The sequence below is a fragment of the Epinephelus moara genome, chromosome 21, assembly GCF_006386435.1.
Source record: "Epinephelus moara isolate mb chromosome 21, YSFRI_EMoa_1.0, whole genome shotgun sequence".
Taxonomy (NCBI): domain Eukaryota; kingdom Metazoa; phylum Chordata; class Actinopteri; order Perciformes; family Serranidae; genus Epinephelus; species Epinephelus moara.
The window spans coordinates 2515186-2527294 of NC_065526.1; the positions used below are offsets into that span (position 1 = coordinate 2515186).

The 12109-nt window shown below is 40.2% G+C and overlaps 1 protein-coding gene across 1 annotated transcript in view; it reads left to right on the top strand.

The window, feature by feature from the left end:
- Positions 1-12109, top strand: part of LOC126409066 (corticotropin-releasing factor receptor 2) — a 63411-nt gene that overhangs the window by 45965 nt on the left and 5337 nt on the right. Inside the window, exons 7-11 of the mRNA XM_050074955.1 lie at positions 4287-4347; positions 4447-4519; positions 5061-5146; positions 8173-8308; positions 8827-8868. Of these exons, the coding sequence (XP_049930912.1) occupies positions 4287-4347; positions 4447-4519; positions 5061-5146; positions 8173-8308; positions 8827-8868 (398 nt within the window). The remainder of the gene's footprint in view (positions 1-4286; positions 4348-4446; positions 4520-5060; positions 5147-8172; positions 8309-8826; positions 8869-12109) is intronic.

Consider the following 12109-nt stretch of genomic DNA (forward strand, 5'->3'; position numbering starts at 1 on the left):
GGATGTAGCCTTTTTCTGCCATGGTTCGCGTCCTGTAGGCGATATTTTTGTTCAGCGTGTTACACCAAAACCTGTTTCCCCCCGGCAATATTTTTGCAAGCGCACCGTTGCTGTGGCATCGCCCAGAACGATTGTGATTGGTTGAAAGAAATACAAGCAGCCGGGGCGTTTTTTTCTCCAATCTTAAAGTGAGAGTCGGTCCAGCCAGACCTTCCTTTTCTCGAGACTAGAAAGCGCCCTTAATGTCATCGCAATGTGAACTTGTGCAGTAAACACTTTACAAATGACTGTGATGTTACACTCCGACATTTTAGCTGAATAAGTATCAGCAGAACTGCACTTTAAAATATAACTACTATTCTTTTTTTATTGTTGCCTTTTCTTTTCAGTCATGTGTTTAATTTGTAGAATAAGATAATTTGGGTAGTAGTTTTCCCTATTTTTTTTTAATTCAACAAGCAACTTGTTGTATTTGAGCAGCAAACTGAAAGTCGCAGAAAGGCATCATCGCCATATTCAACAACGTTATCGTATGTTGCATATTGTCCCCATACTGTGCAGCCCCACTGTAACATTTGGTCTTTTTTAAGTGAGACTTGATAAAATAAAATCCCCGGAGACATGTATGTGTCCATGATATCCTCAGATCATGTCACCTCCATAACGTGCACCTAATTTTAGTCAACTCCTGCTGATTTGACAGATCGGTGTTGAAGTCTGGTCCACAATATGTAGAGAGAGCTGCGGTAGGCCTACGTGAACGATGGAGAACGTAACGTTCTGTTCTCTGTCTGAGATGATTTAAACTGTTTTTAATAATAGTTTCATTAGTGTTTCTCTGGGTGCATGTTTTACTTTGACAACATTTCTGAGAAGACCAGCACCTACTCCGTAACATTTGTTTTTCAGAGAAATGTGCATATATGCATCTGGCAGCAGCTGTGGTTCCTGAGTCATGTATCATGTAACAGTGAAGCTATATTAGACTTAAAATGTTATTAGTTCAGAAGAGAAAAATAAAAGCGTGTTTCCAGTTTGTACTTTATAGCTGAGCTTGTAGTCTTGTTATTTTTTCTTCATCTTGATCAAGCTGCACAAAGTTCTGTTTTGTGGTTTTTACCTTCATTATTCTGACACATTCCCTCCAGTAACATGGAGAGAAAAAAGCTGTTTGTAGTGAGGTTACAAAATGTATTTTACTGTAGATCACTGCTTTAAAATATCAACCCTGTCTCCTAGGAATTACATTTGTACATTGCCAAACTGCTTTCTTAATTATGTTGGTGTGGCAACATAATTGCTGTCTGGATTATGTTTCTTTTAGCTAATGACATAGGCAACAGGAGCACTTCGGTAAGGTTAGAGAAAGATAGTAATTTTAGTAAAATGATAATTAACAAGGTAATGAAAACATCATGCTGTATTCAGTGGATACTGTATTTCAGAGGTGTGGAACTGGAGTCACATGACTTGATGAGAGTCCAACTCGAGTTGCAAATTTGAGAACTTGAGACTTGCTTGATTAACACGGACGAAAGACTCGACTTGACTTTGACTTGGCATGACTTGAGACTTGACTACGACTTCCAGAAATTGGCCTCCTGTTCCTGTTGCATTCACCTGCTGACTTTCACCCTGACCAGAGGGCTTGGAGCACGAGAGGAAGTATTTAAATAATTTACTCTTGTAAAAGTAACTAATACCAGCCTGTAAAAATACTCTGTTATAAGTCAGATTCCTGCATTTAAAATGTTACTTGAAGTAACTGTAACAAAAGTAGTGTAAAAATGGTGTCATGATCCTGGGTTGTTGTTCATATTCTGTTATCTTGTGGACTTTGTTTTGGAGTTTTCTGTAATTTATTCATTCATGTTTAATCTGCTTCCTGTTTTATTTTGTAGATTCTCTCCTCATGTGTCATGTCTGGTTTTACTTCCTGTCTTTGTGTGTTTTCCCGCCTGTTTTCTGCCACACCTGTCTCGTTAACCCTTGCCTGTTCCCTGAGTCTTCCCTTCACACCTGTTTTGTATCAGTCTTGTCTGCTATACCCTTGTTGTCAGCCAATCCCTGTTTCACTCCTTTTGCCCTTGTCTTCCTTCTCCAGCTGTGTCTCGTCCTTGTGATTAGTTTTCTGTGTATATATACACCTGTGTTTTCCTTTGTTCGTTTGTCTGTTTTCCTGCCGTGATGATTGTGTTCATTTGTTGAGCATATTTTTTCTTTTTCATCCTGCATTGGATTTTGCTCTGCTTCCAGTTGCCTTCTGATTCTGGATGTTCTTTATATACCAGCTTCATTAAAGCTCGCCTTTTGTTAAAAACTGCATACCTGTCTGTCTGATCTGCATTTGTCTCCTTCTCTGAACTGAAACCCTGTGACTGTTGCAGTCTGTCATTATACATGATCTCATTAGATGATTCTGACTCATGCATTCATGTAAAAGCAAGATTTCAGTGTTGCAGCTGGTTGAGGTGGAGTTCATTTTGAACCGTTAACTGGAAATAGTTAACGATAGCGTCACACTTAGAGCCCAAAGTGACACTTTAATAATGTTTGTTAGTTCAAACCTCAACGTGGAAATTATTAAATAATAAAATGCAAAAGCTGCAAAAAAATCTTCACATCTGTGAAGCTGGAACCATGAAATGTTTTTGCATTAAAAATGACTGATAATTATCAAAATAGAGGCAAATTTATTTTGTCAGTTCAATAACTAACTCAAAGTTTCACATTTTCAATTGTTTCAAGTGCAAAATCTTAATTTGTAAAGGAACTAGTAACTACAGCTGTCAGATAAATGTCGTGCAGTAGAGGTAGATGGTAGCATGAGAAGAAAAGACTCAGATATGTACCTACGGTACCTGAGTACTGTAAATGTATTTAAATGTATTCTATTCCACCCCTGGATGCAGTTTATGTGATATTATCTTTATGAGATTGTGAGTGTGACTTGACATGCTTGACTTATTGCAAGGACTTGACTTAGTTACTTGGGACTTGCTTGAGACTTGAAGGTTATGACTTGAGACTTGCTTATGACTTGCACGTGTGTGACTTACTCCCACCTCTGTAGTAATGCAGGATTGCCTGTTATGGAGGAAAACAAGTGAAATACGTTGTCACTGAACATTTTGCTGATTTGTTCAGTATCAACATTTTTGTGACTTGCCAGATTTGTTCATCAGCAACATTACCTCAGTGTAATTTGCTCAACATTACGTCTCCTTTAAAACGTATTTGCTGTTTCAAATTGTACATAAACAGAATTTCCAGGAGACAGGGTTAAAAAAAAAAAATCTTACTACATAATGACGAAAACTCTGTGTGTGTGTCTGTTCCACGTTTTTCTCCTCACTGACTTGGTCAATCCATGTGAAATTTGGCACAGTGGTAGAGGGTCATGGGAGGATGCCAATGAAGCAATATTACATCAATTGGCCAAAGGGGGGCGCTATAGCAACCGATTGAAATTGCAAACTTTGAATGGGCATATCTCATGCCCCGTATGTCGTAGAGACATGAAACTTTGCACAGAGATGCCTCTCCTCATGAGGAACACATTTGCCTCAAGAACCCATAACTTCCGCTTATATAGATTTTCCGCCATTTTGAATTTTTTGAAAAACACTTCAAATGGATCTCTTCCTAGGAAGTTTGAGCGATCTGCATGAAACTGGGTGAACATAATCTAGGGACCAATATCTAAAGTTCCCTCTTGGCAAAAGTTGGAAAACTTACTAAAACTGAGCTTCTATAAGGCAATGAATATTGCGGAGGGCGTGGCTCATCACATAAAGGTGTATAACATCTCAAGGGTTTCACCCATCACCACGCAACTTTGTAGGCATATGACCACACATAATCTGAGGGGACCCCTCCATTATTGACCCCATCAAACAAAATGGGGGCGCTAGAGAGCTCATTTCTTATCTAGGCCTAACCGCCATATGGATTTTTACTAAACTTGGTAGATATGTAGAACAGGACGCCTCAAGGTGACTGGAGAAATTTAACTCTAATTGGCAACTGGGTGGCGCTATAACAACAGAAAAATGCTTCAAAATGGCTAAAATGCGACCGATCGCTGTGGCTCCCCCTGTGGACCAATGTTGGTGTTGTTTTCTAATTTTTGGTATGACTAAGTCATAAGTATGGTATGCTGTACTCAATGGGTATGGACTAGTATATTAGGTGTATATATTTTCTATAAAAAGCTTTTTCTAACATATGCTGTTCCATGCCTGTTGTAAATGTCTATTTTTATCTTTTTTATTTCTTTAATCCAGGCATTCCATGTCCTATAATAATAGCTTGGGCCATAGGAAAGTTGTATTATGAAAATGAACAGTGAGTATCCAAAAAGAAATAACACATATTCTGGCACTAATGTTCTTTTTAACGTTTTTATTAATTGTTTATTGATTATTTCTTTCCTCCTGTTAACAGATGTTGGTTTGGTAAAGAACCTGGGAAATACATGGACTACATTTATCAGGGACCAGTTATTCTTGTGCTGCTGGTGAGCAACAACACATTAAGGCACTGCCCTGTACATCCATTGCCATTATTTTCACATTATCTGTGAAAACCATTTATTCATATAACACACAATTTACACTGGCATCTATCACTAATGCCTGCTTGAAAGTGTAAAGTGATGAAAAAAAGAAAAGAAAATTGTTTTATAATGAAAGCCATTTCCATTCCGCATCCAACTTATTGGAAAGGTGGAATTAATCTTCCTGATGGGTTCAGGCATTTCCACGCACAAGTAACTAAAAATAGTAAATTGTATTTGTAGGAATGATTCCGCTAATGGTTTGTCACAGGCTGTTAGCATGTAGCAGTGCGGTAACCAGCTGTGATTTGTGTGTGGTTCGCTAGCACTTCCTCATTGAGAAAGGAGGTGGCTTTGACTTGTGTTGCCCTGTACCCCTCCTGCTCAGCGTTTAATGAGCAGAGTATGTTCGCAGCAGGAAATTGCTCTGGGTGTTTCGCAGTGTAAGCTGTTAGCACAGGGTTCCAAACTAATTATGTTGTGTGCTGTGTTTTTTTCCTAGATAAACTTTGTTTTCCTCTTCAACATAGTAAGAATTCTAATGACCAAACTAAGAGCTTCAACCACGTCTGAAACAATACAGTACAGGTGAGTTGATAGTGTTTATGATGGTATAAATATAATAATGACACTTTGTCCTTGTGGTTTTATCCTCGATTGAACAACATGTCGTGTTTAAAGACCGTGAAGAAATGAATTTTCAGCAGCTGATTAAGAAAGCAGATGAGAATTAACCCACATAATTAGTGTCAATGTTTGAATTCTGACTTCATTTCATTCAAATCCTCTCAGACAGAAGATATTTGGGGCTCAAAAGATCCAAAGTTAATAACTATAAAGTGAAATCACTGCCTGTGCTGTAATCGTAGAGATGAAATATCATTCTCGTGGCTTTTGCTGCGTCTCTGTCAGGCTGAGTATTGCCTGTGATTGCAATTATTGTGGTAAATTAAAAACAATAACTCACATTAACACCCACAAACGTAATTGTTATGTTTCACTCACAAACGTGCGTACTTCAAGCATATAAATAAGATTTTTTTGTCAGAGAGTGGTAATGATCTACTGATATTTAATATCTCATGTTGCAGTGATCTCCTGCAGACCTCATGGTAGATATTTGATCTGGATTTATGGATACGGTTAAAAAAGACGATAATGGGATAAGAAAAATGCCGGAGGTGCCTGTCATACTTATTGAAAGCTAGACAAGCAATTTGACTTGAGTGAGCAAAAGGTAGTTACAGTACTTTCTGCCAGAGGCCATTTCGTTCAGCCCCCACAGTAATCTTTGGAGGTGGCAAACCTCTCATGTATTTGAGGATACTTGGCGAGCTGTGCGCAGTCCTGCTTTATGTCGTTATGTTGTTCATCTCACCGCAAAATTGTGAGTTTGCTTTTTTCACCTTTTATTACTGTGTCAAGTGTATTTTTCTCCTCGGGGGATTATTTCAAGTGTACTGGGTGTTTGTAGTGACACAGCTCAGACATCCTCAATGCAGGCTTTTCAGGCTGGAGTTGGATTTACGGTCGGGGTTTGACAGATATGCTGATGTGAGCTGTGTAGAATTAAGTGAGTGGAGGACAGGAGTGCCAGGCATAAATTGGTGACCTTAATATAGAACATAATGCTGCTAAAATTGCTGCCAGTTGTACAAGAATTGCATGGAGATTATAAACAGCAGGGTAAATTTGACAATGAAAAAATGGGATTTTCTGTGATGTGTAAATTGCTTGCTTGGCACAGCATGTCATGATTATGGACTTTGTTTTTGAGGATGTATCACCTCATACTGAAACAGAGAAGACAAAGGACGTGCTCTAGACTCCTGTTACGTCCCATCTGGGGTGACGAAGACATAATATGAACTAAGCCCCAATCCCTCCCAAGCAGCCATTAGGACATCTCCCTGCATGTGTAAACAATTTGATTTACTTGCAATTACATGGAAACATGCTGTTTTTTTAATCAGACTTCATCTTGGGTCAGGGCCAACAAAACAAACCAAAGTATTTCTAGCTTATGGAGCTATCAAACCCATCCATCCATCCAGTTTCACCTGTTTATCCGAGGCATGGTCACTGGGGCAGCAGGCCGGGCAAAGTACCCCAGACATCCCTCTACCGAAACGCTTTCCAGCTTCTCCTGGGTGATCCCAAGGCGTTCCCAGGCCAGATGAGATATGTAATCCCTCCAGAGTGGTTTGGATCTGTCCAGAAAACCTCTAACAAGAGGCACTCAGGAGGCATCCTGATCCGATGCACAAACCACCTCAACTGGCTCCTTTTGACGCAAAGGAGCAGCGGCTCATCTCTGAGCTCCCTGTGGATGTCTGAGCTTCTCACCCTTTCTCTAAAGCGGGATTTATACTTCTGCGACAAATCGACACCGTACCCATGGTGTAGGCTCTGCGTCGATGTAGAGCCCACGCTGTACCTTACACCATAACCTGATGTGAACCTACCCAGAAATGTAACTACACAAGTCACGCGTGTGATTCATCCTTCAGTGATTTATACTTTGGGATTTATCCTGGCTTCATATAAAAAGAAGAAATCTCTGCTCATGGCTAGGCTAATTTATATAATGTAAAATGCCATAGGCTTGTGCTAATAAGGTTAGCATGTTATATTTGTTGGGAGAATATGTTTAGTACAAGAGACAGTTGTTTTGTTGGTGAACCTTGTGAGCTGTAATGGAGCCGAATTCTGTAACGTTACCTTTGTTAAATGTTGCTGTTGTCCCTGGTTTTATATGAGCAGAGGAAAAGGCCGCTAGGCTAATTTATACNGCACTTCACAGAAACCCCACCACCAACTAGTGTTTTGGAGGTGTAACTGCAGAGTGACACGGACACACACCTGCACAAGTATAAATGTTCACAACGGCGTAGGCCACAAGTGTAGGCTACAGCGCAGGCTATGCATAGAGCTGACGCACAAGTATAAATCCCGCTTATGGCTGAGCCCTATGGAAGAAACTCTTTTTGGCCACTTGTATCCACGATCTAATTAATTCCGTCACTACCCAAAGTTCACGACCATAGGTGAAGTTGTGATGTAGATGGACCAGTAAATTGAAAGCTTTGCCCTCTGACTTTGCTCGCTCTTCACTGCAACAGTCCAGTGGAAAAGAGCTCTCTGGAAAAGAGCTGCAGAACCAAAATACATCTATTTTAACTTATTAACATTACAGCTGTAGGCTTTATGAATAATTATAAAACTCTGTAATGATGACATATCTCCCTGCAGACCTGGTGGTTTATAATTAAATAAAAGGCATGAAAAATTAGAAATGCATTATTAACAAAAATCCTGGCAACCCAAGCTTTGTTTTTATCGAACCATTTGCAAGTCTTCAGTTACACTATCTCATTAAGGTAGTGTCTTAATAAAATGTGGTACTGTACCTATCTTGCAAACAAGGGTTCAGCTCTAATAATGTGTTGTTATTTTGAAAAGCAAAGTGGTTGAGTGCTTTTGTTTATTTCCCAGTCGGCCCACTGAAGCAGAATCACGCCGCAGATGGAATCCAAGTTCTTATTTTACTAACTTTATTCTATTATTTTTTATAAATGAAACTGATTTTTTTTTTTTTATCCTTGTCCTCACAGGAAAGCTGTGAAAGCAACACTGGTCTTGTTACCTCTGCTGGGCATCACCTACATGCTTTTCTTTGTGAATCCGGGGGAGGACGACATCTCACAAATCGTTTTCATCTATTTCAACTCCTTTTTGCAGTCTTTTCAGGTGAGACCAAGGATAATGACGCAGTGTGACACTGGCCAACGCTCAAAAGCCCACACACACTGTGTTCAGAGTGAACAATGTGAGTCATACTGATTCCTTAACGCGTCTTATCGCAGAGTCGTATCACTTCTTTTCAGTTTATGAGCCTTCTTCAGCGAAGATGATTCGAAGTAGCACCCTGGCTGTGCTTACACACAGTGTGGCTCTCCTGCCTCATGTTCAGTGCTCTCAGCTGACACAGTTAACAGAGCCATGTGGCTATGAGCTCTGCGCTGTGGCCGGTTTTTTTTTTTGTGCCTCCATCCTCTGTGTTTAAATGTAAGACTGAGTGGGCAGGGAAAAAGCATTTCAAGCTGAGCTTTTTCAGTCAAGAATTATATTTGTCATGACACATTTTGCATTTTTTCCATTTTCTTCTTATGACTGCACCATCTGAATTCTCTGATGTCTAATTAAGGTGTCATTACACAATAGAGCTGCATTTACCTCTTTTAATATCAATGTGTCTTATTCTGCAGGGATTCTTTGTGTCAGTGTTTTACTGCTTTCTAAATGGAGAGGTGAGTCACTGGAGTTTTGCTAAAGACTCAGTATTTATGAATTTAATTAAGTTGTCAATGTGTTTCTTGATATATGATCTTAATTAAGCACCACATGGATTTCCTTGATTAGTTTAGGCAAGTTTTATTCTAACTATCCTTTTACTGTAGTTACAAGTTCAAGCAGGGGGTAGGATCAGGTAGCTTTCATTAAGACAAAAACTGCTGGGAGATGTTCTGCTCTAATAGTGAAATTGTAGCATTTTGATTAAATATGAAAAGAAAACATCTGTCATTGTCATCTAATTAAAATGAAAGCAAATTGCTTGACTTCCAGCTGTTTCGGTGTCATTAGTGCCATTGTAGCAATTGCATATTTGTCAGTAATTGTGAAAAATGAAGGACCCTCTTGCCACTCTCTCACAACAACCCTCAAATAATTTAAACTCGATGGTGGAGAGGTGGTTAATTCGGTAAGGACATGTGAAGAATTTGAGTCATCCCTCTTGTACAATAATTTTATACAAGTTCAAGATCGGCATCAGCCAAAGCAAAAATGGGGCACTAAGGGATAGATTTGAATTTCGGACATTTTCGTTTGCAGATAATTCCCTTATTGTACTCCAGTGAAAATCAGTGGTAAAATTATTTTCTGGGGGGAGCATGCCTCTACATTCCAAATTGCTATGCAATTGGCTATTCCAATATTTACAGTGCACATATAATGATTTGAACTTCTCAAATAACAATTCCTCTGGCCCTACAAATTGAATTTCTGTAAGAATTTTTACCCACACATTGCTCTTTTAATAATCAAATACGATTTTATATCATGCATTCTGTCCAGACTCTGTAGGATTCAGCAGTGCAGAAGATTTTGCCTCTGACACATTCCCCTTTGTATCTGTTAAGTATGAAGCTACAGCCAGGAGACAGTTTGGTTAGCATATCATAAAGACTCTAAACATGGTGGAACAGCTGGCCTCGCTCTGTCACAACTCATTTTTAAAGTTCAGCTTTTGTATGTTAAACAAACGAGATCCATCCATTTATTTTCATCTGCCTATCCGGGGCCGGGTCGGGGGGACAGCAGGCCAAGCAAAGCAGATGTCCCTCTCCCCAGCAACACTTTCCAGCTCCTCCTGGGGGACCCCAAGGCGTTCCCAGGCCAGATGAGATATGTAATCCCTCCAGTGTGTTCTGGGTCTGCCCCGGGGCCTCCTACCAGTGGGACGTGCCTGTAACACCTCTAATGGGAGGCGCCCAGGAGGATCCTGATCAGATGCCTGAACCACCTCAACTGACCCCTTTTGAAGGAGCAGTGGCTCCACTACGAGACATAAACAAGATGTAACGTGTTATTTAATGTGCTTTAGAGGTGCTGATAGGCAGTTTTTTTCACCTTTGGATATTGACAGACTAGCTTCTTTCAACGTAGTTGCCAGATGTGGGCGCTTTACATTTCTGCAAATGGTAGATATGTACTGTAACATTCTTTCAAGAAGGTATACTTCATTAATCCCAGAGGGGAAATTAAACCTTTTCCCTCTGTTGTTATACATACAGGCCTGAAATAGACACAGATACACAAACAGGATCTATACATGCATTAAATGGAGATGTCAGAGCGAGGGCACTGCCTTGGACAATCTCTGTGATGATTGGTGACCTCCACTCATCACATGCATCTCTCCCTTGTGGGGTGCCACAGGGATCTATTCTTGGCCCTATCCTTTTTTCATTGTATTTGCTACCTCTGGGATCAATAACGACAAAACACAATCTGTCTTTCCATTTTTATGCCGATGATTTACAGATTTATTTGCCCATGAAACCCAATGAAAGTACTGCAAACCTTTGGGTTTTGTAAAGGGCTATAGAAATAAGTGCTGACCGACCGACCGACCGACCGACAGACAGACAGACGCCCCAAGCAGTTGGAGGTTTGGTGCTTTGCTCAGTGCCCAGTAGGCGGTCTGGCACCTCTCCAGCTACCAGTCCACGCTCCATGTTTGGTCTGGGCGGGGATTTAAGCCGCGACTCTCTGGTTCCTATGGGCCGAGCTACTGCTGCCCCAGATATGCTGAAACTGTACATTCCTTTATTATTCAACAACACTGTAGTTGTTGTGCAGTCATGCACAAAAGCCACTGAACTTATTGTTAAGTTCTCTCATTAAGCCCAGGGGATGAGGGAAGCAACAATAACATTAAACTGGGCAAAAAGTATAAAGGGAGCTGAATGAGCAAAAGTAAGAACAATAAAGTACATGACCACAAAAGGCTTTAAGGATCTCAGCTGAAAACTACTTTCTAAAAAGAAGAAAGCTGCACCAATTATATGACCAACAAGTAAACTGTATATACAAAGGATACAGCACAACACCAATAAACACACTCCATTCACACAGGAGTTAGTTACAAAAATCCACTACACCACAAGAAAGGTTCAGGAACCAACAGCACAACCCTCAAGCTGCCAATAGGCCCACTGGCACTCTCTGCACTCTCTCCAGTCCTTTTAACCAGCTCGTTCCTGATGAGCTGATTAGGTACAGGTGCACTCAACAACTCTCTGCACCATGAGGAGCGTGAAGAATGACACCTGGAAAGACACCAGAGAGAAGAAAACACAACCCTGGGGCATGGAACAGTTATGGTTAGGAGAGAATATGTTTTGGCTGAAAAAAAAAAAAAAAAACTTTTGGTGGCAAAATCATGGCTGAAAGTGCTGCCAATGTTTCACTGAAAAGCAAGTTTTGTTTTTTGTTGGTCCCAAACAGTGGATCAGTGTCACTCCATCCACCTCCGGATGACAAAGCCGGCCTAGATACATGTAATCACAATTACATCACTTTAGAAACATTGATATGATATGTATGAAACACACAAATGTAACAGATCTGTTTGCAGAAATGTACATATGCCAGCATTTTCTTCTTGTGGCGACTGGGCTGCTTTTTTTCCAGTCTTTATGCTAAGCTAACACAACTGTCCCCCAGCTGTAGCTTCATATATAACTAGTCCATACCCATTGAGTACAGCATACCATACCATGACTTAGTCATACCAAAAATTAGAAAAAAAAACAACATTGGTCCACAGGGGGAGCCACAGCGATCGGTCGCATTTTAGCCATTTTGAAGCATTTTTCTGTTGTTATAGCGCCACCCAGTTGCCAATTAGAGTTAAATTTCTCCAGTCACCTTGAGGCGTCCTGTTCTACATATCTACCAAGTTTAGTAAAAATCCATATGGCGGTT